We start from the raw sequence: 27,549 nt of genomic DNA, 5'->3' as shown, positions 1-27,549 counted from the left end.
TGTTAATGGCTGACAGTAGTGGAACAGCTGAAGAAGACCATCCGCCTCAAGTTTTGACGTGTTCCTTCTGAGATGCCGTTCTGCTGACCAGTATTAAAGAGAGGTTATCTGAGTTACCACAGCATTTCTGTCAGCACCAACCAGCATGGCCATTCTTCACTGATGTCCCTCATCAACAAGGTGTCTCTGCCTTCAGAACTGGATGTTTTTTGATTATCGCCCTATTATAAATAAACACTCAAGACTCTAATGTGGGAAATTTAGGAGGGATCAACAGTTTTAGAAAAACTCAAACCAGCCTGTCAGGTACCATTAATCACGCTCTGCCCATCACCCAACATTAACTGAAGCTCCTGACCTGTGTCTGCTTGATCTTGTTCACTGCTGCTATTTGATAATTACATGAATATGCAGGTGTAGAGTCGTCTCTAGTAAGTGCAGTGTTCCTGAACATGATAAAAATGGCTGTCATTTTGACATGACCTGTTATAGCGTGACATCAAACCTGTGAAAGCTGATAAAAGGAACTGCAACCATTATAGCACAATGTTAATGGTCCTACTCCATTTAAATTTTGCTTTTCTTGCCTGCTGACAACGCAAAGCCCTTTACAATGTGGGTATTATTCACCCATTCATTCATACACATTCATACATTAATGACACAGTATCAGGAGCAGTAAAGAGTTCATTGTCTTGCTCAGGGACATTTGGACAGACTCTGGAGGTGCCAGGGATTTAACCAGGAACCTTCTGATCACTAAACGACCGCTCAACCTGAACATACCTAAAAACCTAAAACTCTGTCTGCTACAGTTTTAGGCTTGTTCTTTACATACCATAAATATATCAGTATAGATACATCTCTTTGTTTTTCACACAGAACATGGCAGTGTGACGGTACCTTTACAATACTTGGCCTCTGCAGGAAGATCTCTGGAGGAAAGTCCTGCATAATGACATCGCACAGAAGATCGCATGTGGTTCGCACCAAGTTTGGGTTGTTGCTCCTTAGGGAACTGTTTAAATATAATTAAATCAGGTAATATTCCATTAATCATCGTTAGGCATATATTATAATTTTTTGGATATTGACATGTATTGTCTCTCACCTCTCATTGGATGAAAGTATGTGTCTGTCTGTGTTTGTCAAAGTCAGCCATGGAAACACAGAAAACTTCAGACATCTCACAGACTCGTGCACTGAAAACCAAAATTAAGATTTTAGGGGTGAAATATGATACTTTGCCTTTGGGGAAAAAATAAGAAGTAAACTTGAAGATTAAACCAAGCACATTAAAAATCTTGAGATGTTTTCAAAAATACTGGCACCTGGGATCTTGTGAGGTGGAACTTCTGTACGAGCTGGCATACTCTTGTGGAAATAGCCCATTTTAGGAAAATCTTCAGGTGGAACAACAGTCGGAGCTAAAGAGGAGACATCCGATTTGATTAAAAAGACTTTCATAACTTGCAAACATTTGATGAATAAGTAAAAGTACACTCTACATCCCACCTTCCTCCAACATAGGATTATGAACATTTATTAATATGCAGAAGTCAGACTCGAACCACAAACAAATATTTGGCTCAACTTGTAACACCTGTCAGAGCTGCATCACGTGGTCCATGCGAGTAGACCATTGTTCTGCTGTGGAGAAGCTCAGGCAGCTGGAACAGCTGGTCCAGGGTTCCACTGATGACAGCTCGCAGTCTGGGCTCCACGTTAGGAGACAGCTGAGTGAGGAAGTCCACCGCCCCGACGTCTCTGAGCATCTGGGCTGCACTCGGATGCTGGGGAGCCAAATGAAAAAGTAAATAGTCATGAAATGGAAAATATATTGTTCACAGTAATGTAAAGTGAAGCACTATCGCAGCCATTAGGACGTGTGTTTGCACCGAAATGACACTGGGCAGACCTTGTTGCGTTTATGGCCCTGATCATTTGTCTGACACAGACCACCCATACCTGATGGACCTTGTCCATCCCTACACCCCTTCCCGTGCCCTGCGCTCTTCGTCTTCTCTCTGCCTCGAATGTAAACTCAGCACTTTGGGTTCCCACAGCCTACAACTGGAGCACTCTGCCACCCCACATGCACTGGACTCTACTGGACTGTTCAAATCACAACTCAACATACATCTGCTTAGATCAGCCTACCATAGATAAAACATATCTATTCTTCACTAATCCGATTTTAACCTTATGCTTTACTTTTAGTCCCTCTTGTGTTCATGTATTCATGTACTGTAAATATTCGTTTTAATTAATCTTGTGTTACATACAGTATGTTTTATTGACATTTTTATGTCTCCTATAAATCTGTTTTTAATGTTTGGTTTTCCTGAGATTGTGCAGGTGTTTATTCACGATATATTGTAAGGTGTCCTTGGGTGTCTGGAAAGGCAAAGTAAAATAAAATGCCTATTATTATTATTATTATTATTATTATTATTATTATATTTTCCTGGGCTACACATTTATAGCATCAGCTGTTGAATATGCTGTCCTGTCAGAATTATATCGAAATAAGATAAGACAAATAAGAAATAGTAATGCCACATTAATTATTATAGTTATGGATATTATATAAACTAATATTCATATATTTTGGCCATATCACATAGTTGTCCACCTTTGACAGGGTGGTGAGCAGCTCCAGGACCTGCTCTTGCATCGGCACCTCGGGGAAATTAAACCACTCCAGCAGATACACGAACAGCATCTTCTCCTGGACGATGTCGCAGACGGAGATCAGGGAGTGGTCCAGCTTGGAGATGATGCTCTTCAGCGCCCGAACGCGTATCTCCACCAGCGAGTGAGCTGCGGTTTGTAGAAAAACACACCGTTAGGATGGTAGGACACACACACTGAGGCAGCTTCAGCAAACTTTTGTTGTTAATTAGCCGGTTAGCATTTTGGTGAAAGTGCAAGGAAGTTAGCTAACGTTAGCGTTGTTTTGCTCTACACACAAAGCAAAAACAGCTAGCTAACAGCTCACATTAAAACGATATGAGGGGAAGTGCTGCTGTGAGCTAACATGCAACACCTTTTGTTGATAAGTTCAGGTGAAGTTAGCACCCTGGTGCACAGCTAATGAACTTAGCAGCAAAGTTAGCCTACCTATTTTCTTAATGAGGGGAGATAGCTCCATGTCCAGTGTGTGTTTAGTTTCCCCTGTGGTTAAAACAAAGCTTCAGCTACTCTCGAGGTTTGTCAGGTGTCATGTCAACACCGTCTGTGCCCGGGTTTGTTTTCAACGACCGCGCCAACGTCACTGCACTTCCTGTTCGCGAGCGGGCTGCGTTCAAGAGCCGCGTCTGTGCTGCAGAGACAGTGACTCTCAAACTGGATTGTATTTATAAAGTGAGACATTCGTGGATATCTACAATTATTAGATTTATAAACAGGGCAGCACCTTTAATAAATATCTGCACTGATTATATTTGTGGACAAGTTTTCATGTACTTCTGTAATTGTTATATTTCTAAACAGTTCAGAACTTTGTATATGCATTTGTAATTATTATTGGATTTCAAAACGGAGCTGAACTTTTTAATTTATACCTTCACTGATTATATTTTCAAACAGTGCAGACATTTTCATAGATAAATTTATATATAAACAGTGCAGAACTTCTCACAAAGATTTCACTGGTTATATTTATAAACAGTGCAACATCTTTCATGTATTTCTGCAATGATTATATTTATAAACAGTGCAGTAATACAGTGTAGAAATACTCTACATTTCCCAAACACAAAGCTAAGTAGCAGTTACCGAAACCACCCAGAAGGCATATGATGACATAAGATCTTTAATTCCTTTGAGACTCTGGTCCATGTTGACATGATTGCATTACGTAGGCTTCGTACCATTAATGCATCCATTAAAAGATGGAAAATCATGGCGATAAAGGGATCCACATGATCAGTGTATTTACTTTATTTTCATTTGTTAACATTTTATTTTCTAATTCATTTGTTTCTTAATGTGACTTTTGCCCTTTTTTTTGCCATTGTCTTGTGACTATGGTGGTTTTTATGTTGCCTCACTTTTTCTATAAAATCTTTTAAATTGACCTATGTACATTTTGAAACTTTTGATAATAAAAGTGATTGATAACCCGAACCCTAAATCACAATTGATCCAATTATACCCTCAGAAAATCCTATCCCACGATATCCTTTCCTTTCAGCACGACTTATGAAAGTGTGCCACATGAGAGCGGAACACAACTCTCATCTGATCTTCTGAAACACTGTGTAAACACGCTAAAGCGATTTCTCTGGCCGGGATCATCCGTGTTTCAAAGCGTGTTTCAAAATCAATGGCGGCTTTTGCAATGCTGACACGTTGAGTGAAGTTTTGACTGCGAGCCACATTATCCTGTCATTAAAGTAATCTTATCAAACATTGATATTCTCAAAAAAATCGGATTTGATGTGCATCGCCCCTTAACAAATGCAGGCATAATTTATTTTTATACTCTGTGTGTAAATTAATCTAACTCCACGCGATCTCACACTCGAGATGTGATGTGGATATGATCAGCCGACAGGGTGATAATTAACTAACTTAGCGAATGATAATTTGATACGACAATTATATGATCACACGGCTTTTGAGAATTCTGGGGGGATTTCAGCCCATAATTAATTTGGCCGTGGACGGTATGTTCTTTGTCACCTCGGTTCTTTAAGAGTTAAAAGGGAAACAAAAATTCATGCCTGACTGTTTTAGGGACATTTTGTACCAACATATTCCATCGGTTTCTCTTTAAGTGGCTTCAAATGTAGACACAGCTTTTTTCTCACAGTCTTTGACGACATCACTTATACATCACTTTGTTGTAGAGCTTCATATATCTCATTTAATGCATAGCAAGCCACATATCCCCATGTTTTTCTATAGCTTTACCATTACACTAAATTGAAAATCGTTACACACACACACACACACCTTCAGCTTTGTGTGATGTGCAGTGTTTGGAAACCTTTGCATCTCGACCAGAATTTTAAATACGGTTTTGTGGGTTGGAACAAAGGTTTTCTGCACAACACAAGTCATATTGATGGACCTGCCAAAGGCGCCATTGACCTGTGGAGGTTAAAAAATGTTTCCCTCTTCCCCCGGCCTCTCATAGAGTATATAGGACTGAGTTTATATGAATGTTTTTTGACATTCTACAGATGTACAAGAGCACAGAGTGAGAGCTCCGACATCCAAACAACTGAGGAGGCCTTTTTCTACCTGAAGCAAAAACACAAACAGAAACACTAATTCAGACTAGGAGTTCTCTATACCTGTTGAGTCTTATAATCATTTATTGGACAGCCACTGCAGGGATTCATTTGTTAGAGTCAGATGCCGACAAGAAGCTAAATGTCACTTTAAATTAATGAAAATGCAGGGTAAGGTTTATGTCATTTAGCTCTGTACATTTCTAAATCAGGGAAATGCTTTTCCCATAACTGTCAGATGTGTTTGTTGCTGAGGCTGAGGAGGTAGAGCGGGTCATCCACTTTTTAGAAGGTCTGTGGTTCGATCTAGTTTCCCTCATTCAGTGACACTGAATCCCAAATTGGCATAAGTGTTTGAGTGATGTGAAATAGACTTTTTGAACGTGTGGGAATGGTTGAATGACACTTTGAGTGGTCATCAAGAATAGAAAAGTGCTATATAAATATATACAATTTACCACTCCCTTCATTCATTACATTGTAACTCTGAGCTACTTTATGTAAATGCACATTGAGCTCAAAGGGGTTTTGTACTTTCATCTGTTAATAAATACTGCTTCAGGATCTTCAACAATGTAAATCACATGAGTCAATCAGTTATTTAACAGTCTGAATTACTCATATGTCAGAAACCACCTAAGGCCGTTCATGAATGTATTTCTGATCCCTGAGTGGAAATCATTCCAATTTAAATAATGTAAATCCAGATTCACCCTCGAAGCTTCTCAGTCTCTGGACTCACAGCTACATTTTGAGTCTTTGTCACGAAACGTGGACAGAGGTCATGGAGCACTAAACTACTTATGCACATTTCATTTTTGGAGACATTTGAAGGGAGCCAGAGGTTTTTACGCATTAGTTGAAAACTTGGAGCAAAATCACAAAGACTGTTGCAAAATAACTTAGGTGGGGAGGGCCATCACACCTTATATTTCACATTTCAAAGAATATCAACATTTTCCTTGTACCCATAGTGATTATTTCAAAACATGTACTGAGTTGGTGGAACTTCCCCTTCCCCTTTTCTAACCGCTTCCTCTTATATTTCTCAAGCTCTTTCATGGGATTTTAAAAGTGAATGTAAATAGAATTAATCCATGTCTCACCAAATGTTTAACAAGAGCTGCTGCAAAAACACCGGTTGTTGCCCTTATGACTATTGATGCATGAAGCAAGGTCAAATCAGCGAATTAATCTTGTCACTAGTGTTATTGCCCAAAATTCAAGTCCGCATATGGCAACAAACTGCAAGGAGGTACGAGGAGAATTAATAACGTGAAATCAAGGGTGACGTTATGACAAACTCCAAGAACTGGAGCAAGCACAGACAAGTTATTCTTTATTTTAACCAGACAGCAGTTTGGACTGAGTTCAAGTCTGTATCGCTGAGTCATTACATTGTATGTGTACACAGCTGGTGTAACGAATGCATCTTTAAAGACCTCTTAGCTAAGCAGGAGGGGAGGAAATGACACCAAGGGCTGATTTAGCCATTGGTCACTTCATTTTCAAACAACGCAAAAAAGGAAATCTGCTGAAACTGAGAGGAAGAAAAGAAGGAGGCACAGGTGCGGACGCCGTCCCTGCCGCAAACGCTCAGACCGCATTTTTGATGCGAACCCTTAATTGTTATTCCACAGTCACTGCCGAAACAAAAGCCCAAGTGGTCCCAGTGGCCCCGTCACTGTTTGACACGCCTGCTGTACCCGTCTTCCGCTCTGCTGAAAGTGTTGAGGATATGAGGGTGGGCACCGAGGGGCCCCCCCCAGACAAAACGTCGGCAACAGATTGGAGTCAGAAGACTGAGTTGAGCTGAGGCGAGCGCGGACATATTGTGCAAATAATTTATGGCTGATGCAGCATTCATTTGAAATTAAGATGAAACGCGGTGAGCCTCCCCTCATGTAGAGGTATCTCATTAAACAGGGGGGCCCGCTCCGTGGCTGCAAACTCCCCCTTTACTTGAGATTCAGTATTTTGAGTTGTGTGTTTACATAAACTCAAATTCTATCACAGTGATGATTTTTTGAGAGACAGAGATGCTCCAGAGGCGTTTAGAGGTTGTGATCTGTGGTCACGCAGATCCTCAATTCCTGTCAGACTTATTAGAGGAAGATTTCCTTTATGTCCTCCTATTAAAAACGATTTGATCTGTTTACCCTGTCATAATAAAAGAGACTGGGTTGTGCCCTCAGCTGAATGTTTACTTGTTCTTACTGTGCGGCAACAAATGTCAGACCAAACTTTGTTTGTCGGGTCTAATTTAGATGGTAGAGAAATTTCATCCACTGCTCTCCGATGTCCTCGCCGCTGTATCTAAGTGCTGCCACCCAACCCCCTCCTGCTTCTTTTTTTTTTCCTCCACCATGCAGCCCTTCCCTCCTGTGCCAACGCATCAAGTGAAAGCAGCCTGATCAACCCTAATAGGGCTCGGTAATTAGAGTCTTTGCATAGAGCCTGTCTGCACGCAGCTGCCCTAAGCAGGTTGGGAGAGGACTGCCATACACTTGACAGTGTGGAAAAAACAATGTAATGTTCGGTGTACGGGCCAAATTAGCCCGGCAGTGGTAAACACATTCTACTTTAAAACAATACTGACACTAATTAGGCGACCAATGTATCATTTCAGAGTTCAAGTTTTAGTTGCTGCATCAAATACTTGAAAATACTTGGAGAGCTAACTTGATGTTTCTGGAATACAAATGAGAAAGAGCTTATTCCTGATTTGTTTTAATTTCTGCTTTACATGCTGCATACAAAGCTTGTCATCTAAATCAACCACTATACAGCAGGTTGAATGCAACAAGCAGATTATTTGATCTATATTAGAAGTTTCAAGCTATTTGGTTACGTTGCACTATGAGAAACGATTGAGTCACAACAGATTGGGTCAAAGACTGGACGGCATATTTGTGGTTTAGGAGAATTAAGAAAAGAATCGCTCTTTATCAGAAATGCCACCTGTGTCACACTTAATCTTCCCATACAGCCTCCTTATGAAAAGGCCAGATTATTTGGATTGTGCATTTTTAAATGCTCTCTGAGGGAGTGCAGCAGTATGTATATGCATAATAATATAGTCATTTGTAGAAATAGTCAATATTTGAGTCAATAGTCAATGTTTCAAAGAAAGCTAGATTTTGTATCTGCTTTTGTGAGTGAGCTGAATAGACTTTGTCCTATTCTAAGTTGTGCAGTTGATAATATCCAGTCAATTTTCTTTTCCAGTATTGTGCTGCTACATATTAATTTCCACTTCTAACACAACACTTCTTTGAATGTTGATGGGATATTGTTCAAAGTGGTGGCATCATGTGTAATGTAGCACGCTCTATACGTACAGTATAGTTAAGAGCATATAGGTTGCCAAAGATACATCTTTACAATTGTTTTTATCAAAACAAAATAAAGCATGTATATGGCTGTATTTAGGACATGTCTGTATGTACACAGAGACATGTATATGTATGCAGCTGGCAGTAGATTAGAAAGATCAATACAGTCTTTGTGTTGGCCATTGTCATATGTCTTGTTTATGTCATTAGTTTTCACAGAGGATGTTTGGTTTTTGCAACACATTGCTCAATGTGTGGGACCGAGAGCTGCCCAGTATGACCACATCTTTCTACTTTGAGTAACTGAGTGAGCAGCCCCGTTACTGAGTGAGCAGCCCCGTTATATATATATATATATATATATATATATATATATATATATATACACAGTATATGAATGGTGGCTATTTATGGAGGTGTTAGTGGTGCTGTCCTTTTTGCTGAGCTTTATGTGAATACAAATTATTTCTCTAACCCAGAGAGAAGAAATGTTTTTTCTAACTAGGGCTAACAATATCAGCAATATATTAATTATCGCAATATAATTTGCATCAATAGCAATACAACAAAAGTCTAATATATATATATTGATTTATTGCTTATGTATTGTGCCAGCACAGCGGTATCACATATAATTTATCTACCTCAGATTCAGGAGCAAAAATCTTTCTTTAAATTTAAAACAAATAACAATGTGACATTTATCATGATAATTGTCAATATCGACCAATATGAAAATATTACTAATTATTAATAGTACTCATATTGTCTTATTTGCAGAACAGACTATTTGCAATATTATTATTTTATTTGTGAAACAATTTACAGATTAGGTGAAGTGTATTGAATTATTATTATTTATTTGTGTTGTTGTTATTATTATTATTGTTACTGTTATTATACTGTTACTCGTTATTGTTATCGTTCTTCTTCCTCTCCCTCTTCTTCCTCTTATCATTATGATTTGTATTGTTATGATAGACATGCTTTCTCCTGTGTGTGGATGTGAAAGTTGCTGTGGCTGCTCTGAGGCTGATTCGCTGCCTCCGAATCTGCTCCCACAATTCAACAGGCAACAAAGGAAGAAAGGAAGAGGCCACAGAGCTACCAGGTGTTAGCCGAGCCCAGGCTCCGAGATGACACCTTATCGTGTCGTTGTGCTCGACACGTTCAGGAAAACCTCTGGATCGGGACAGACGAGCCGCTGGATGCTTCCCTTCGAGCGCAGGAGCTGAGTAGAGCAAAGGTAACGCCAATGTTTTCGGTAGCACAACGCTAACAAAGCTAGCCTGAGGTGGTAAGCTAACATTAGCCAACAATCGTCAAGTAGCGACGCTTTTAGTGAACGTGCTGCCCAGGACAGATGCCAACACCCCGGGGTTATTTCCCTCAAACTCTACAATACAACGACTACACAATGTGCACTGTGTGTAGGGTTTTAAATGCACCATGTAAGGGGATATGCTAACAATCTAAATGGCTGTTAGCCGCTTCGTGTTAGCATACAAGCAAGCCCACCACTGTTAAATGGGATGGCTGAAGTGGATACGCGTGTTTCGTGGCTCGTTGTCGTAACAGCTCGTTTTTATTAAATTAGAAAGTGATCGGAACTTGTAGTTGTATTGTGTTGTTTTTTTAAAGGCGCATGCTAGCAGACAGTAGCCAAGCTAGAGGCATGCTGTTGTGTCAGTGGGCCTCGTCAGGTCAGGACAACCCTGGCTAACGTTGGTGTAATTGTGTCAACCCCGGTTGTTTTGAAGTGGTGATACAGATGCTTACAACGCGTTTTCCTCTCGTGTAAGAAATCCCACGTTAATCAGACTCGTGGACGTTTTCAAACGAGCTGTCCTTTCCCCCCCCACAGCATCACATGAAAGGTGGTGGAAGTGGAACTTGACCCATCCAACTGAGTCACCATTTTCCTGCACATAATGGTGAGTAATCACATTGCAGCTGTCTTGATTATCAAGCAGCTTTATCCAAGTGTCTCCACAGACTGTTTCGGTCTTGTTTGCCCGGAGCTGAGTCTATTTGACAGATGTAAATGCAGTGACAGACATTTATTTAAATCAAACCACGACTTAAAGTCAGTGTGGTCAGAGAGTCTTTGGACAGCAGCCTAGGAAATGGCTTATTTACTGAAATAATCACAGTGATGCACATGTGCTTGCTTTCAGCCGATCGGCAAGTGGTTGTATTTCCATTGACAGAGCTGTGTAGGAGCTGCAGCCTTTTATATTCAAGAGGAGTTGTAAACAATGAGGCATGGAAGTGATCCTGAACACCCATCTGTAACGATCAAGGAGCTCTAAGGGCTGAGTAGTGACAGTAGCACAGAGCATCACCAGGGAATAGCCAAGCAGATGTTGATGTCTAAGCCACAACAAGTCTATGGTTACTAAGGATGTGCAACCAGATAATAAACAAAGATTTTTACTCATGATTATGTAAGTTGGTCCCTTTATTACGTCCACCTAGGTGCCATGATCGCATGGATTACATTGATGTAAAGACGGTCAGATTAAAACTTGAATGTATTCATTGAAAATCTTTTCCTTTTAATCAGTTGCACTGCATAGAGTTAAGAGCTGAAATGATAAGTTGATCACCAGACAGAATATCCAGCTATTTTAATAAACTATTAATTGTGTTAGTGATTTTTCAGGCTAAAATGTTCATATCTACTCTTCTCAGGTGTGAGGACTTGATTTTTTAAAACGTAGGTATATTGATAAGGTGATGGTCAATGGAGTGTCGGAAGGCTTTGGCACTGTTGGTCAGAGAAAACGACATTTTATAACAATATGTTGAGCTTTAGGGGAATTATTCTAGTAATAATAAGTTTGTTTTCATTTTCTGCTTGTCGCACATTTTACAGACCAACTGAGTAATTGTCTAATTACGAAACAATTTTCATTATTATTGAAAAATGAAAGTAATCAGCAGTTGCCACCCTGTCTGAGATAATACAACAAAACTAGTTGCTGTTGAAATACCCAGAGACTGCTTTAATTGTGTTTAACATGCTGTGTTAAATCTTTTCAGTGTCCTCTGATTTTGCATAGTGTTAATGGTCATGAGTCACAATGTGTACAATCCAGCCTTTTTCCCTGAAGTGAGTGTTTTATGACTGAACTTAAAATCTAATCTTGTGTGTTGTTGTTCTTTATTCTGCAGGGTTCCATGGTTCCATTGTATGCATGACTTGTTTTGTGTGGCCTGATGGGAGGACACTGTGGATAGTACTTTCATCGGGATACCAGCAGAGCCATCCCATGCCGCCACGTTGGAGGGCCTGTCAGAATGAAGAAGATAAGCCTTAAGACCATCCGCAAGTCCCTCAGCATTAAGGGCAAAGAGGAGGGTGACTTTGTCATGCTCCAGCAGCCCTCGGTGACTCCAGAGTTTTCGAAGGAAGAGTCACTTTTTGGGGGCTGCTACACCAAAGACCCCGCTGGCTGCGACCTTGGTTTAGAGGAGGACAAGGGGGGTCAGAATAAGGGTCGCTCAAAGAGTGAGAGCCTGATGGGATCACTGAAGAGGAGGCTGTCTGCCAAGCAGAAGGCGAAAGTGAAAGGTGGCTCCTCTGCTATAGGCTCAGTGGATGATGATGACACATTCTCATCCTCCTCTGTGCCGATCAGCTTCACCGAGGGGAAAGCCCAGAGACCCCTTAGATCTGCATCCTTACGAAGTCACCATTATAGCCCCTCACCGTGGCCTCTGCGATCAGTCAACTCTGATGATTCCTGTATTAAGATGGAGGTAAAAGTTAAAGCCATGGTTCACTCACCCAGCCCCAGTCCCAGCTTAAATGGTGTCCGGAAAGAATTTCATGATTTCCAGATGGAAGGGCTCTTTCAGGATCAAGCAGAATCCTTAAAACATCTCCAGCAGCCTCAAAACGGTGAGCTGCATCTAAATATTGATGAAAATGATGTGCCTGTGGTGCTGGGGTTGACTCCCCAGGACTACATCCAGTACACAATGCCTTTAGATGAGGGAATGTACCCGGAAGGGTCCCACTCTTTCTGCCTGGACAGCTCCTCTCCTATGGAGGTGGTGGCTGAAGCAGACAATGGGTCCCTCCACACAGACCAGGGACAAGAGGAACATGAACTGGTGTGTGAAATGCCTCCGGATCTCTTCATGGAAACCTCAGTTAATAGTCTTCTCATCGGTTCCGCTGGTGTAATGCTCCAAAGCTCCAGAGTAGAGGTCCCGCCTCCCCTCTCTCCACTCCTGCCACCCATGATAAGTAATGGACATATCCCTAGGACTTTTTCTGGGTTCAGTTCTTCAGACCGCCAGGTAGCTGAGAGAGTAAGACATCACCTCAACTTTGACCCACATTCAGCTCCTGGGGTCAGTCGGGTATATGAATCAGTCCAGAGTAGCGGGCCAATGGTCGTTACCAGCCTGACGGAGGAGCTGAAGAAGCTGGCAAGGCAGGGCTGGTACTGGGGCCCCATCACACGCTGGGAGGCAGAGGAAAAGCTAGTCAACTTGGCTGATGGCTCATTCCTAGTTCGAGACAGCTCAGATGACAGGTACCTGCTCAGCCTAAGTTTCAGGTCCCAGGGCAAAACCCTCCACACCCGCATCGAACACTCCAATGGGCGCTTCAGCTTCTACGAGCAGCCCGACGTTGAGGGACACACGTCCATTGTCGACTTAATCGAACACTCTATCAGAGACTCAGAGACTGGAGCCTTTTGCTATTCCAGGTCTCGCTTACCAGGGTCTGCAACCTACCCAGTCAGACTAACCAACCCAGTATCTCGGTTTATGCAAGTGCGCTCCCTGCAGTACCTTTGTCGCTTTGTCATTAGACAATACACAAGAATAGACCTAATCCAGAAACTGCCCTTACCTAACAAGATGAAAGATTATCTGCAGGAGAAGCACTACTGAGGACACACACACAGGACAGTGGTAGCAATTTGCACTTTTGTGTTCAGTTAAGAGATTTAAACAAGGTTTACAGACAACCACAGTTTTGAGAAGATTGGTTCCGATGGCTCTTGATTTGTGTCCAGGTGACTGTTTAGTCCTCCATTCCACTGTTCTGGGGTTTCTTCTCTGGTTGTAGGAGGCTACTTCCAGAAACATAGGCCAGCACATAATCTATCGCAAACATTTACTAGAGGTTTACAGCCAAGTTACCATAGTTGCATACATTAAATGTAGACATTAGGCATGCATTGTGATGTACCGTTAAGTGTAACATCCAGTTGGGAAAGTAGAGTGGATTTTCAGAAGTTTGCCATCTGCATATATGTTTGGCCAGTGAGGAGAAATAAGATTCCACCATCAATTTGAAAAAATCATCGAATTTCGTCCACTACATGATACATTTCAGAGATGGTTTCAAGGATGGAATAGTGTTGCTACAGTGAAAAGTTTTAATCAAATGTTTGGCTCTCTGCAGACTGACTGAGTTTGTTCGTCTTTTGCATCTTATTGTTTCTTGGCTTATACAACATTACCATGTTTATCAGCATGACCTGAACATCACCCTGCATTCACAATATGCAGTTAAAAGTTCAAATTGCAACAAATGATAATGGCCAACTTAAAAAAACAAACTTTATTTTGCCCCAAATTTCATTCATCCCATTGTCAGACTTTAATGAATTTAAGCCAACCACTTTTCCAGTGGATGCATTTTCTTTGTGAAGTATTAAAAGACTCTGTCATGGCAAGTTACACCAGACATATTACAAATACATCAATTTGGAAAGTGTAAAATCCCTGTCAGTCACATTGGTTCACTGGGTCCACAACATTAACATTTTGATGCAAAACATGTCCAAGTTATGTCAGTTTGTCAGAGTAGCTTTGAATTGTATGGCTGCATGTAGCCATTATATAATGTGCAAGCCTAAAGGTACTAATGATGCTGGATTTTCATGTTGTGCTGTTTGTAGAAACGGCATCGATTTGATGTGTAGAAGTTTTCAAAGTATGTTAATGTTAAAAAGTTCAATCTTTCTGCATTAGGAATGTTACAAAAACCGCACAGCAGCTCAGGCTCAACAACGTTGTCACTGTGTGTAATGCTCGTATCTGCATGTAGTAAAGGCTTTAAGACTCTCAATCAAGGGCACAGTAGAGTTACTCTCAATGAGTAGAGATGTCACAGTACGAGGGTGGAACATATCGGCCGTGTTGTTTTAGTGCTACACCTCGTAACAGGCTGTTCAATGCACAATTGCATTAACCTAAGACGGTTTATATGTAAAGAAAATTGCCCCCTCGATTACGCCACAACTGAAAACAGATTTGCAGTCAGTGGAGCTGAATCTGCTTGTTGGGATGACTGTGTCTTGGTCTCTTAATGGCAGCAATGAGCTGAACCCAGATCACAGAAATTTCAAAAAAACGGTGCAAAACGAATTTGGGAAAGTAAGGGTTCGGTCCTCCTCACAGACTGGGAGTAACGGTAGTTCCATCACGGCTGCATGGCGTCATTAGTGTCATATGGGTTTCAAGGACATTGGGATAAAAAGCAGTTTTTGCCATTGCTTGTTCACGTCGTCCACTGTCGCCACCGAGCTGCATTACCCCACAGATTGTCTCGCTTCTAGGCTGTTACTGTGCCAGAGTAAAGGGAAGAGCACACAGGTTGCTACGCAAGTGCTTTATATGGATACTTTGACAGGGAATTGTTTTTTCACAATATGAATGAGCATCTTTTTTGACATCAGTGTCCTTAAAAGTATTTGGAAAATGGTCTCTCGGACAACATAGGTAGGTTGTTAGCGCATAGTTCTAGTTTTAGTTAGTCCGAGGAAGTCACCATGATTCTAGCACAGCAGAAATTAAAATAGGAACTTTGAAGGGTGTTGCATGTTTAAAGACTTAGCATTTTAACGCTTTGAGTTGTATAGGAATGAAGGATCTAGGATGTGTTTGGCTGTGTTACAGGATGTTTTTTGTTTTTTTTTCTCTGTCACAAACATTGGCTGGACATTCTGTGTACAAGAAATGCAGTTTTCTTTTCAGTGAGTTATTTTTTTTGACATTTGCCATCTGGGGGATGGGGGCTGTACAAAAGGAATGTACGCTTTGTTTGAGGTATCCATTTTATATGCCTGCAAACCAGTTTCAGAAAGCATGAGAATCATGAAAAAAAAACTACATTGACACATTTTTTGCACTTGAAAATCCCCCACGACACACTTGGATCCTCTCCTGCCAAGAGTTGTCCTTCAGATGGCATCTTGAGAAAAAAGAAAGAGAAGAAACAAAGTCACACATTTGTCCTTATGTGTTCATATAAATGTTTAGATGAAGTCAAGATTGTTTTGTTTCTGTCATATCTGTGGGATATAAAGGGTAAAGGCACCAGCATCATATCTAAGCCTCTGCTAATTCTCATGGGCTGTCAGCGAATGGGATCACGGCAAGAATGTGGATGTAAACTTCATTTGACAACTTCTTTTGGATGCGTGTGTATGTGTTTGATTTGAAATGTGAAAGTAAAACGTTTTAGTCTTTTTTTTTTTTTTAATACAATGTTGTTTTAATTGTATTTCCGTTTTAATTTGCAATTGGTCATCGGAGTTTGACGAGCAGGAACCAGTTTCTTATGGCGTTGCTGCTGTGATTTTTTTTTTTTAATACTAGTAGTTTATTATTAAGCATTATTGCCTTCGATGTTTGATTCCAGAGGTCGATGCTTGTTGATAACAGCTGTCTAGCACTTAACAAGCTCCACGATTTTTGTTGTGCATGAAGGTAATTGTTTACAACGTTGTTTGGAAATGCCCCCTTTTCTTTTTTCTGTTTCTTTTGTTTTGTATTTTTAACCTTTTCTCACATGAACAGCTTGGTACAATTTGACAACTTTTTCTTTCATTTAAATGTGTCAGACACATTTGTGCTGCTGATGGATATGATTGCCTTTCTTGTATTTAACAGTTGGGAAACAGAATGTCACCGGTGTAGATGTATGTACACGTAATGACTCTGGTTATCATCTTGGGAGAGCAAAGCAGATTTGCAATTTGTTAACAACTGTAGTCAGTTAAAAGAGCATTAGTAGCGATTAGAAAAACCCTCTGTAGAATCACCAGTTCACTCCAGTTTACATTGGTTGTCAACTGTCAACTTTCCAAAGTAGATGGTCTTTTTGTATTTTTCTTTTGGAAAAAAATCAACAGTGATTTATTGCACATTTTGGATACAGTTCAAGAGTTTTTTGTATCTGCCAATTATAAATTATAAATAAAAAAAACTATATTCTACTTCTGTTGTTGTTTCAAACTCTTTACGCTCTCACATCGCTCACGTCCGGCTCATCGCTGCACATGGAGGTTGATTCATACCATTGCCTGGTTAATGCACTTAACAATAGCCTGATCATGCTTGCATCTGTGTTAATAGATCAGATGATGGGGGTCTTAAGAAGATTGTACTCCGCAGTGAGTACAAATTGGCAGCTGATCCCAGAGCTCTGGTTGCCTAATTTACGGAGACAGTCTAGGGGAGGTCTTTAAACACAACTGAGCGAGGCAGGGACTCTGGGGACAGATTAGCGGCAGTGCTACCAACCTTGCTTTAACTTCACTTTAAGTCGACTCTGGAGAAACACTGAGTGAGTTCTTGTGTTGTAGAGGAGGAGGAGACGACGCGGGGGGTGGGGTAATGGTGTCGGGTGGTTTGGACTTGGATCTGCTGAAACATGGCCTGCATGATGATGAGGAGGTAGGCTTTGTTAACTGCTGTGTCTGACAGGCCTCTCTAGGCATCTGAGGTGAGGATACACAACTGTTTACTCTCTCTGCCCGATTCACCATGATTTATTCATAGCACACATTGGTGGTCGCATGTCATATAGAGATGCCTCCATCATAAAAGGGCTCATCTCTGCCTTCCTCTGTTATTTTTATTTATTTATTTGCAAACTATTTATATTCAGAGTTTAATGGGAAAGGTGTTACTTTGCTGGGAGGAGAGCGACTTGTCATGACGTGACACGGCGTCGTGGCTGTTGAGGATTTCTCTGCAAAGATATTCGCTCTGCTCGCTTTCCAGCTCGTAGCCAGGGTGTTGCCTATACTCACTCAGGGTGCTTTATTTGAGTGTGGTTTTGGTTTTAAAGTGAAGCTGGAGCTTTAGGAAAAAAGCAATTTAACAGCTAATGTTTTGTTTGTTTGAACCATAAAAAAAGTCAAGGTTATCAGTTTAGTACTGTGCCTGGCAGAGAAACGCTCCAGAACCCCAGAAAACATACAAATGGACGTAGACTCTGGCTCCGGAAAGTGAAGCCAATGCAGAGATGCCTGAAACCTATATGTTCTCTCAAATGACCAGCGGAGGGCAACTCCACTGTGGTTGGAAATAGAAGTCAGTTTCTATAGAACTAGATTGACAGTTGACATTTACTATAGTTCACAAACCAATGGATGACGTCACGGTGAGTCCTAAACCACCAACACTTTGGTTTTTGTATTGATTAAAATACGGAGGTTGTGTTACTTGGCGAGCTATAGAGGGGCGGGGATGTGGATTTTGTTTCCTTTGGCCAAGCATTTGAAAAAAGGAAAAAATGCTTTGTTTGATTAATTTGCCATAAAGTGACATTTCAAGCACCATGCTCTTCCTCAGACTTTAAATCTTCTAAATGATCTTAAATACCCACAATCCATTTTGAGCAACAGCATAATATCCCAAAAAATATATATGAAAATGTTCACATATACCACCAACCTAGGTTATTAATACATCATATAATCTCATCATATCATGTCACATTAATAGTTAATATTCCAGCTATTAATGATTTAAAAGGTCCCCACGGCAAATAAATCCTTTAACGAGAGTTTCTAGGTTTTTGGATTTTCTCCCTTTTTTTTTTTAATATTCAGGAAAACCAGTAGGTTTTTAAAGCCAGAGCATTAAGAGTGGTGAATCAGAACTGAAAACAAAAGCTAAGCTGAAAACGCTCTGTAAAGATCCTGTAAAGCCTTCTTCACAGGCGGCATCTGGCCTGCTTTTTGCCTTTTGTCATTTTTTGGGGAATGATAGCAGGTTCCATTTTAGATTTTTGGTGGTGATATTACATTTGATGTCAGTTTGCACCATGAACATGTGCCTGTGAATTTCCAGTCAACGACAAGAAGACAGCGAACATGCTTATAGCGCGTGTCGAAACAAAAGGGCTCATTTGTGAGCAAATTTCTCCTCAGTGTGGCTCTTAGTTTGAAACTGTTTACTCTGGAGAATCCATCCATCACGTGTCCGCTGTCTCAGATTGATGATCCAGTCCCGCCATCTGGTGCGCCGCGTGGTGCTCCCATTTTTCACCTACAAACAGGGACGATGTTGACAGCTTGAATTAGCCAGCAAACATATATATCGCTTTAAATCGTCATGCCTGGGAAACACCAGTGGGTCTAGCTGGTAATGATAAAGCCGGGGTCACCTGCTGGCAACAGATGTCTTTCAGCCCAGAGTGAAAGGTTCAGCTCTATTAATGCTTGTGATCTCATGCCAGCAGTGCCAAACACCACTGAGACCCTCTTCTTCTCCATCCATCACACATTAGATGCCTCTAAACCCCAATTAGCCCTGTTAGAGAAGGGACTGCCTTCATCGTTACCAGGTCTCCACTGAAACAACAGCTCATCGCACTATTCATTGCGATCATTCTTCACAGTTTCCCAATGTTTTCTTGGAGAACACGATTATTCAGCTTGGTGGATTCCCACCACACACCGTCATGGAAAACGCCTCCTGATCAAAAACGCCGTTCAGCCCGGTCCACTTCGAAAAGCAACATCTCCCCCACACCAAGCGACAATGGAATCCAGCGAACAAAGTGCTTCTGACTGTGAACACAGACGCACCAGCTTCAGTTTCCCTTCCCTGAGAAGAAGATTCTTCAGAGGTGAGCGACGCTAATGACCAGAAAATGGCAGATCCAGATGGCCCCAGCTCCAGGACGTCAGCAGAGAAGAATCTGGACAGTTTGATATTTGATTAACGATGTGTCAAGATAATTTTTCCTTTTGCAGTGATTAATATATGATTTTATTTTGACTCTAACACTATTCTTTGTGTTTTTAATTTGACAGCAGGGGGACGTTTCAATTAGCCACCTGAGCTTCCTAATATAATTACACATGACAGAGGCAAACATAAGCTCTGGATGATAATAATATACAGAAAGCATGTGTTTATGTATGTATGTATGCTTGTGCTTGGGCCGAGGGCATAGCTTCCAGTCGAGACTCAAGGCCAAGGGGAGTCATAATTATGTCATTAAAAAGAGTGACATCTGGAACTTGGGGGCCATCGAGTAACACGGAGTACCCACCTCCTTCCCTCCTTTGCCCCCTGCGACAGTGACAATCCACCCTCATCCCCCAACAATCTGCCCATCGCTCACAGGGAAGCGAGGCGCATGAGGGTGTGGCGCGCCGGCGACGGGAGGGGGGGGGGGGAAACAGGTGGCGGCCATCAGGAAATGGATGGGGAATGTTTTGAATGGGAAACTTGCCTCCATTCCTCACGGAGTACCTGGGTGTCTGCCCTTCACGAGTGGTCCAAGAGGCACAGCGAGGACGGGAGAGATGAAACGAGAACAGGTGGTGGTTTGTCGTTTAGCGAGGAATGGAGTTCCCCGCAGATCTGGCGAAGCAGTGTGGAGAATGCCGTCGCAGCAGGATCCCCAACCTACTGATCTCCACGGGGGTCGTGCATGTATCCGAAAAGCTCAACATGTCATCCTTTACAATTCTGGTTTGAGTTATTCTGGCAACTCTAAATGGAAGATTTACCTTAGACAAAAAAAAAAGTGCCAGAAGAAAATAAACAATGTGCATCTAATGACATACCTGACTCCAATCTGTTTTTGGTCAGGGGCCAGGCTGCCGTCATTTTGTACCGTGATTGAACTGCAGTCGCACTCCCCACTCTCTGAACTGCCACTGTCCCACAAGGCTCCCTCAAATGAGCTGTTGCATGACAATTAACAGCTCCCCCACTTCTGAGCGAGCATTACTCGGCATGGCCCCGCCCTCCCCACCCCGCACAGCCACATCCTGCTAATATTCCCCCCACATCTTTTCCTCTCACAGCCCTTATGTGCTGGCTACACAAGCTCCAGGCTCTTTGAACCTCTGGTGAAACGACGAGCCTCGCTCTCGCAGTCAGCCACACCTCTGGTACATGGCACCTGTCTGCCACACAGCTTATCACGGTGACGTGCTCCGTGACTTTAAAAGTGATTGCAGCGGGAACAAAGGCGTCCTGATTCTCCGACATGCTGCCATCCGTTCTTTACTTGATCACACGTACCGGACAACCACGCACGAGTCGTAATTTCTCTTCCTAAATATGATATTTTCTCCATTAAAATGGGAATCCATCATTATTACCGTACGAGACAGTGAGGCTCATGGATTTCATCTCCCTCGTCACAGCTCCGAGGCAGCTGCATTCCAGCTAATCACTATGCTAATTGTGCTGCTTTACATCATCGGCGGATATTCATCAAAAGAAAAATAAATTCTTAAGAACCTTTGCAACTTTTCGGTGAGCCTAAAACACTATTATTACCTATTCATTAGAACATTCTCCGTTGATTTTGTGCTGACCTAAACTGTTGATAATGTATGTAAACATTTATATCCATTGTATACCCAGCATGTAAAAGTATAGCTTTATCCCTAATATCCTTATTTATTCTCATTTACACAGACCTCTCCTGACGATTTTGACGTTTCCTCACTTTAAACCTCGATTACATTATCTCTGTTGACATGCACAGCAACATTAGGCTCCATTAAAAGCCTCTTCTCGGGAAATAGTAAATCACTGAAATAGGTGAGGGATGGATTTGTTTGTGGCCGCCTGGGCTCCCTCATGACTTGTATCATCTGTTCAAATAAACAGAAAGATTTGAACAATTTTCCAAATGCTGTTGGTGCCGGCAGTGGAAATCTAAGTAAAACTGTTAAAAGAAAAGTTTAAGGGCCATATCTTAAACAGAAAGTGTTTTGGTTGGTTGTTATTTGTCTGTCCAGTGGTGGCTTTGTCTAGATAGCAAATGTCCAGCTGAGGCACAGACAGAAGTTCTAGAAACAAACACTAAAGTCATACACGGAGGCAGAGTGAACGTTTACCAGAGATTTGATGAATATAAGAACGTGCAATGGAAGAATCCAAAGGATCCAAAAGTTTGTAGGTGAGAGCTAAGAACGGACGGGAAGGCAATGAACACGACACCGGACTCTAACAGGGAGCAGCTGAAGCAGAGGGAGGATACGAACCACCGGGTGCAGAGATTAAATATGGTGGCAGCAGGTGGGTCGAGACTGCATGATGATGGGCAACAGGTGGGATCAGGTGAGGAGGCGGGATGGAGCAGGACCTGCCAGCTACGCCCTCACAGGCGGGGGGAGGCAGGAGGACACACAGGGTGAAGAAGGGGAAAAGGACGTGTTGGTCTTAAAATGTCTTGTCTGCTTCATTGCTATGTGCTTTGCCTTTTTGAGGTGGTTGAAAAGGATTTTGACAAACAAACACTTATTGTGGAGTCAGTGTCGTGGTGTAAGTGAAACTATTTCCTCTGCAGAGGATCTTTCCTTCTCACTTCCGGGAAAATCCGCCAATGTAATTTAATCTCCCAGGGAGCATGTGCAGCTGACTTTTAAAAAAGGGGAATGGGAGATGTTACCTAAGTACGGCTTGGGACGCAATTTTCTGTCTGAAACCAAGCCAAGCAAAATGTTTTCCCTGATTACAGTCATGTGCAGTATAGCCCAGCCATCTTGACCGAACCCGACCCGCACCCGAATATCATTTAAAACGTTTTGTCCATATATTGCATGTTATGCCCAAAACAATCCCATGATTAATCAACAAACTAATTATTTTTTACTGCAAGACTCTTTTGAAGCATGTCTGGCACGGAAAACCTTTTTCCCCCCACCATTAAACGAGCAAAAGTTGATTTGGACAAAACCTAAATGCACATAAGGTATGCACCATATGGCCGATGGGCTTAGATCATGAGAATAGAGACTCCTTTAATACATGCATTCATTGGAAACAGTGCCTCAATGCAAGCTTTAAAGAACAAATGAGCGAAACAAGAAACCTTAATCATTACATTCCTTATCTTGCTTGTTCTTACTCTATGAGCCTAGTCACTGCCTTCCCTCTTCAGCTAGCACCCTGTGGCTCAGGTGGCAGAGCGGGTCCTTCTCTATCCAGAAGGCTAGTGGTTAGATCCCCCATTCTGCATGCTGAAGTGTCCTTGAACCCCAAATTGCACTTGATGTGTGTGCCGACAGTGTGTGAGTGATGGGCAATAAATAAAGTGCTGCACATAATAAATGACATACATGTACTGTATGAATGTGTGTGGGGAAAACTGTACTGTTCAGCACTTTGAGTAGTCACCAGGACAGTATATATTTACCATATACCCTCCTTCCTGTTCCCATGGCCTGTTAATAAAGGGAACCATGTGTTTTCAGTTAGAGCGTCGCTGCTGCTATGGAACATAACTGAAGAACTCAAAATCCTCAAAACTTAATTCTACAGGAAGGCTGTACTACGGTGAATCTGGAGCCTATGTATTTTTCATAGGTTTTTATAGTACACGCCTATGACATCACAAAGGGTCGGAGAAAATATGCTATTTTAAATAATGGAGGTGCGCTTTTTAAAATACTGTAGCGTGTTTATCATCTGTACACACAGTTCCTCCATTGTGATGGGGGAGATCAGAGGAGTGGACTCCAGCGTTGATGTAAATCTGAACCAGCACAGATGCGTCGCTGGCTTGAAAGTGGGCCTGGAGGGAAGTCTTTTAAATTTAGAACCAAACTGAAGGAATTGTGAGGAAGACTGGCAACAACTTGTAGATGAAATGTAGCTGAATTCTTGTTAAATCCACCTCACGTCAGCTTATTATTCAGTCTTCAAATGCATCAGTGGGATTTCTCTATGGTTTTGATGGGTCGTGTAAGAGGTATAGGGACGAAAAGACCTCCTGCCATGTGGTCGCGGTCCGGTTGGACGAGTTGTTGACCACGGCTCAGGTAATTTGAGTTGGGTTAAATCAATGTCCTCACTGGTTATATCAGCTATACTCACATTGTCTTCAGTCAGCCATTTGTTGAGTCTGTCTGTCTGTCAGCTCGTCCCTTCTCCTCGAAACTCCCCCGCAGCCACGCAGGGCTCTGCTTGAAATCCTTCAATCCCATTAGGCTTTGTAAGTATTTTGCTGCTCAATGTCTGCCCAGAACAAGTCAAATATAGAATCATTGTCCTGAATCTGTCCTCTTCTCTTTCTCAGTAAAAAAAAACAAACAGTCGCCCGAGAGAAGGCCAAGTCCCTTAAATATACCTCCGCCGTAAAGAGGTGCTTAATGGAACATGACATAATAAATGAAATACTCATTCATAATTCAGCTTTAGGTTTTTTAATGGGTGACTCCCAGTCCTGTAATACAGTGCTCCCTCAATTGTTTCCAGTTTGTAAATAATGTAATGCAGTCTTGATGAATAAAAGTGGCTACGGGCCATGCAATAGTAATGAAGGCTGGGAGCGGGCTCAAGCAGAACTGAAATAATTCTGTTTGAGGAGGACGGTTAAATATCCGCAGCTGTCATTAGACAGATCTACGGGGATGTGCTTGGATAAAAGAACGTGTTGCTTTATTTATTCATCTCACAAACTGTCAAGTGCTCTAAAGACTTCGGAGTTTGTTTAACGTCAGCGTGCAAATGAGGAGAAAATGCTTTTGAGTGAGGGTCTGATAGGAGACATCGTTTGCTCCTGGCAGAGATCTCTAGTTGTGTTTGTGTAAATAATTGTGCAAAAAGGGAATGAAAAAAGTGCCTTTTTTATTTTATTTTTGACAGTTATGACTCGGCACTTAGAAATAAAAGACATTTTACTTCTATGTCCCACCAGCAGATAGTCTTTTAAACAAGATTTGACTTTGTTATCTTTAGAAACCCTTCGTCTCTCTCTTGCACGGGTCTCAAAGGTCAAAGCAGCCTCTCGTATCTAACTCCGATCCCACAAAAGGTTTTTTTTTACTGATTGAGCATGATGAGGAAAATGAGTATTGAAAAGGGCGCCTCGGTGTTTCCTGTTTGAGTGAGAGCCTCGAGAGACGTGAAGTGGTCTTTGTGTCGCGTGATGTAATTTCGAGGTAGAAAAACCAAAAGATAAACACAGGCGCCCACGCGTAAAAAAAAAAGAAGCACAGTCATAATTGATTTTTGGACGTCTGCTGTGCCAGTCCCTGAATGAGGCGCACAATTACATTCATGCCGCGTTTATGCAACTTAACTCCATGAAAGACATCAAAAAGCATTTTTCTGTGTGTGTGTGTGTGTCACTTCGACTAAGTAGCTTTAGCCCATGTGTGTCCGCTCCTCCCACTGAAGTGTGCCATTCAATTTTAAGTCCAAAAAAAAAAATCCTTCCAAATCCCCTGGAGGAAAAACAGCGGCTTAAGTAAGGTTAATGTTCAATATCCTGGCTCCCTCCACTCTGTGTAAGATTATACTGGAGCATGTGAACCATTTCTATCGTACAAGCTGTGAGCCACAAGGACGTGAGTGGAAGGGACAGCAGGACGTGACCTATATGCATGAAATGGAAAATTGTGTTTTTTTTTATGCAGCTTTTTCCTGACAGGTACAGTTTGTGCTTGCTCTATTAAACCATAAAATATCACAATCAGAAAGGTGAATACAATTAAAATCATTATAACTTGGCAACTGTGCAAACTCTTGAAAATATTACGTTATTGTGTTTCTTTTTACCGTAATTTAAATCGAGCATAGAAAGGTTACATCCGAGTCATGATTCTTGTATTATCCCACATGACCCATAGATGTCCTTGTTCAGCAAATGATTTTTGCTCTGCTCCTGCTCTGTGAATAAGTTCCCTCTGTCTCACAGAATAAAATAAAACCACTACATGCATTTTCGTTACAGGAGACCACATAATATCACAGGCTCCTCTGAAAAATAAAGGTGGTTATCGACATCTCCATCTCTTTTCCTTTTTCCCTCCTCCAAAGCCGAAGAGTGTGAACATGAGTCACGAACCCTTCACCTGATTCACAGTTAGGTCAAATTTAAAATTGAGTGCTTGTCTCTCTCGTGTGTTGTACACGTATTTCTCGCAGCTCAGAGTGAGTCTGTGTCGGCAGAGGGAGGCCTTTGGGAAGCTCCGCCGCAGACTCATCTGTAGCCTCCACAGAGGTTTCTCTGCTTCGGCATCAGAGACACAACGTTGATCCAAGAAAGCACAGGCGGCATCTCAGTCGGATTCACACAAGTTTATTCATTATCCCTGGTTTCTGTGAGTTTTTTTAACATGAATCAAACCAGACTGTATGTAACTGTCAGGTTTGATTATGATCGTGATTACTATACCTCGGCACTGGAAGTCACGTTTTTACTTGTAAAGATAACGCAAAAACTACAGGAGGGATAACCACCAAACTGGGTGGAAGACTGTGGTACGGGTCAGGAAAGAACCCATTCACTTTTGATGTGGATCCAGATCAGGGCCGCCCCCTGATCCAGGAATCTTTTCTCCATTTCTTTAACATTAAGAGAATAATTAATCAACCTCGATACAAAACAATCTGGCATGTTTACGTTTGTAGAGTTTGCTGCTGATCCAAATTAAAACCTGTATCTGGGTGGCTGTGGCTCAGGAGGTTGAGCGCGTCGTCCACTAACCAGATGGTCGGTAGTTTGATCCCAGTCTACTGAACCCCAGCTGGCAGTGTATGAGGCAAATGGTAAACTGTACTGTAAAGTACTTTGAGTGGTCATTTAAACCACAAAAGTGCTGTTTAAATACAGACCATTTGCCAATTATCTAATGAATTTAAATGGGGTTTATAATGGGACTGTTGGGCCCTGGTGGAGGGAAACCATCTAATGAGGGCCATTCTAGTTTTTAATAAAACTTTCTCAACAGTTTCAACCCTTTGTACGTGTGTTGTTGTGCCTGATCACTCAATCTTTAACCAATACTTGATCCTAGATTGTATTATTAGGCTCTGATGTTGTTTTTAATACAGTACAAACTCTTGAAAAAACAAAACGCTGTAATGACCAATTCATGCGACGTAATAAAGATTCAGATTCTCTATTTTAAGCAAATCGCAACCTGTGGCAGCAAATTCCCATCATTGCATTGTGTTTTTTTTAATTCTAGAAATCGAGAAATCACCTATATATAGACATTTTCTGTATATATATATCAATAGATCTGTCAGGGCTGAAATGTCTATAAACCCACATTTAGAGCAGTAAATATGCAGCTTGTAAGGCTTTTGGATCTGTGAATCACAAAGGTAAAAGACTCTCAGCTCCGGTGCTGCAGTGCAGAGATCTTAAAGAATGAGCAGACAAGAGGAATGTGGAGCAGACGTGGGTGGTATTTAAAACTACATATAAATAAATAAAAGGTGAAAAGGGGAAAAAAAAAAATCGTACCTACATCACTGAGCTGATCGCTATCTCCTGCGAGATGAATCCAAATAGAGCAAATGGAGGACAAGCTGCTTAATTTTCTTGGTTTTTAGCCTTGAGTTTTAATGAGATTCTACTCAGCACTGATGGGTTTCTGCTCCACACGTGTGTTTGCATGTTTTTAACCTGACCGAAAGAAATCACTGCACCTCATTCGCGGGAACACATATACAAGGTGTCTGATTCCTGCAAAGAAGAGTGGTTTTAAATGGTCTCACCATCACAGGCACATTTAAGTTTCCTTCTCCCCATCACTTTAGAGCATGGATACTAGGAAATGCCAACCATACAGGAGCCTTTTTCATCTTATTATTCAAATTGAGCTTTCAAAGCCGCTGCAAAGCTGCTATTGCCTGCCACTCCTTGAAGAACAGGAAAGAGGCTTTTCATTGTTCATTTTGCAGCACATTCTCCTTCAGCAGTGGATAACATAGAA

General features: G+C 41.6%; 2 protein-coding genes across 3 annotated transcripts in view; one reads left to right on the top strand and one right to left on the bottom strand.

The window, feature by feature from the left end:
• The window catches only part of rttn (rotatin), a 33,260-nt gene extending 29,980 nt beyond the window's left edge, over positions 1–3,280 (bottom strand). Inside the window, exons 1-6 of one of the 2 annotated variants that reach the window (XM_034571991.1) lie at positions 3,124–3,280; positions 2,636–2,823; positions 1,604–1,793; positions 1,332–1,427; positions 1,112–1,202; positions 904–1,018 (exon numbers count right to left, since the gene is read on the bottom strand). In XM_034571991.1, coding sequence (XP_034427882.1) covers positions 904–1,018; positions 1,112–1,202; positions 1,332–1,427; positions 1,604–1,793; positions 2,636–2,823; positions 3,124–3,154 — 711 coding nt within the window. In that variant the 5' untranslated portion in view covers positions 3,155–3,280. The remainder of the gene's footprint in view (positions 1–903; positions 1,019–1,111; positions 1,203–1,331; positions 1,428–1,603; positions 1,794–2,635; positions 2,824–3,123) is intronic. The other variant, XM_034571992.1, reaches the window with a different exon arrangement.
• Positions 3,281–9,596: 6,316 nt separating this feature from the next.
• LOC117753975 (suppressor of cytokine signaling 6) lies at positions 9,597–16,830 on the top strand. Its single transcript, XM_034572569.1, has 3 exons — positions 9,597–9,824; positions 10,443–10,512; positions 11,756–16,830. The coding sequence occupies exon 3, from the start codon at positions 11,882–11,884 to the stop codon at positions 13,490–13,492; it is 1,611 nt and encodes a 536-aa protein (XP_034428460.1). The 5' UTR covers positions 9,597–9,824; positions 10,443–10,512; positions 11,756–11,881; the 3' UTR covers positions 13,493–16,830.
• The last annotated feature ends 10,719 nt before the right edge of the window (positions 16,831–27,549 follow it).

The sequence above is a fragment of the Hippoglossus hippoglossus genome, chromosome 20 (genome assembly GCF_009819705.1).
Source record: "Hippoglossus hippoglossus isolate fHipHip1 chromosome 20, fHipHip1.pri, whole genome shotgun sequence".
Lineage (NCBI taxonomy): Eukaryota > Metazoa > Chordata > Actinopteri > Pleuronectiformes > Pleuronectidae > Hippoglossus > Hippoglossus hippoglossus.
Note: the sequence above shows the minus strand (reverse complement) of the source record. Positions and strands in the feature narration are given on the sequence as shown.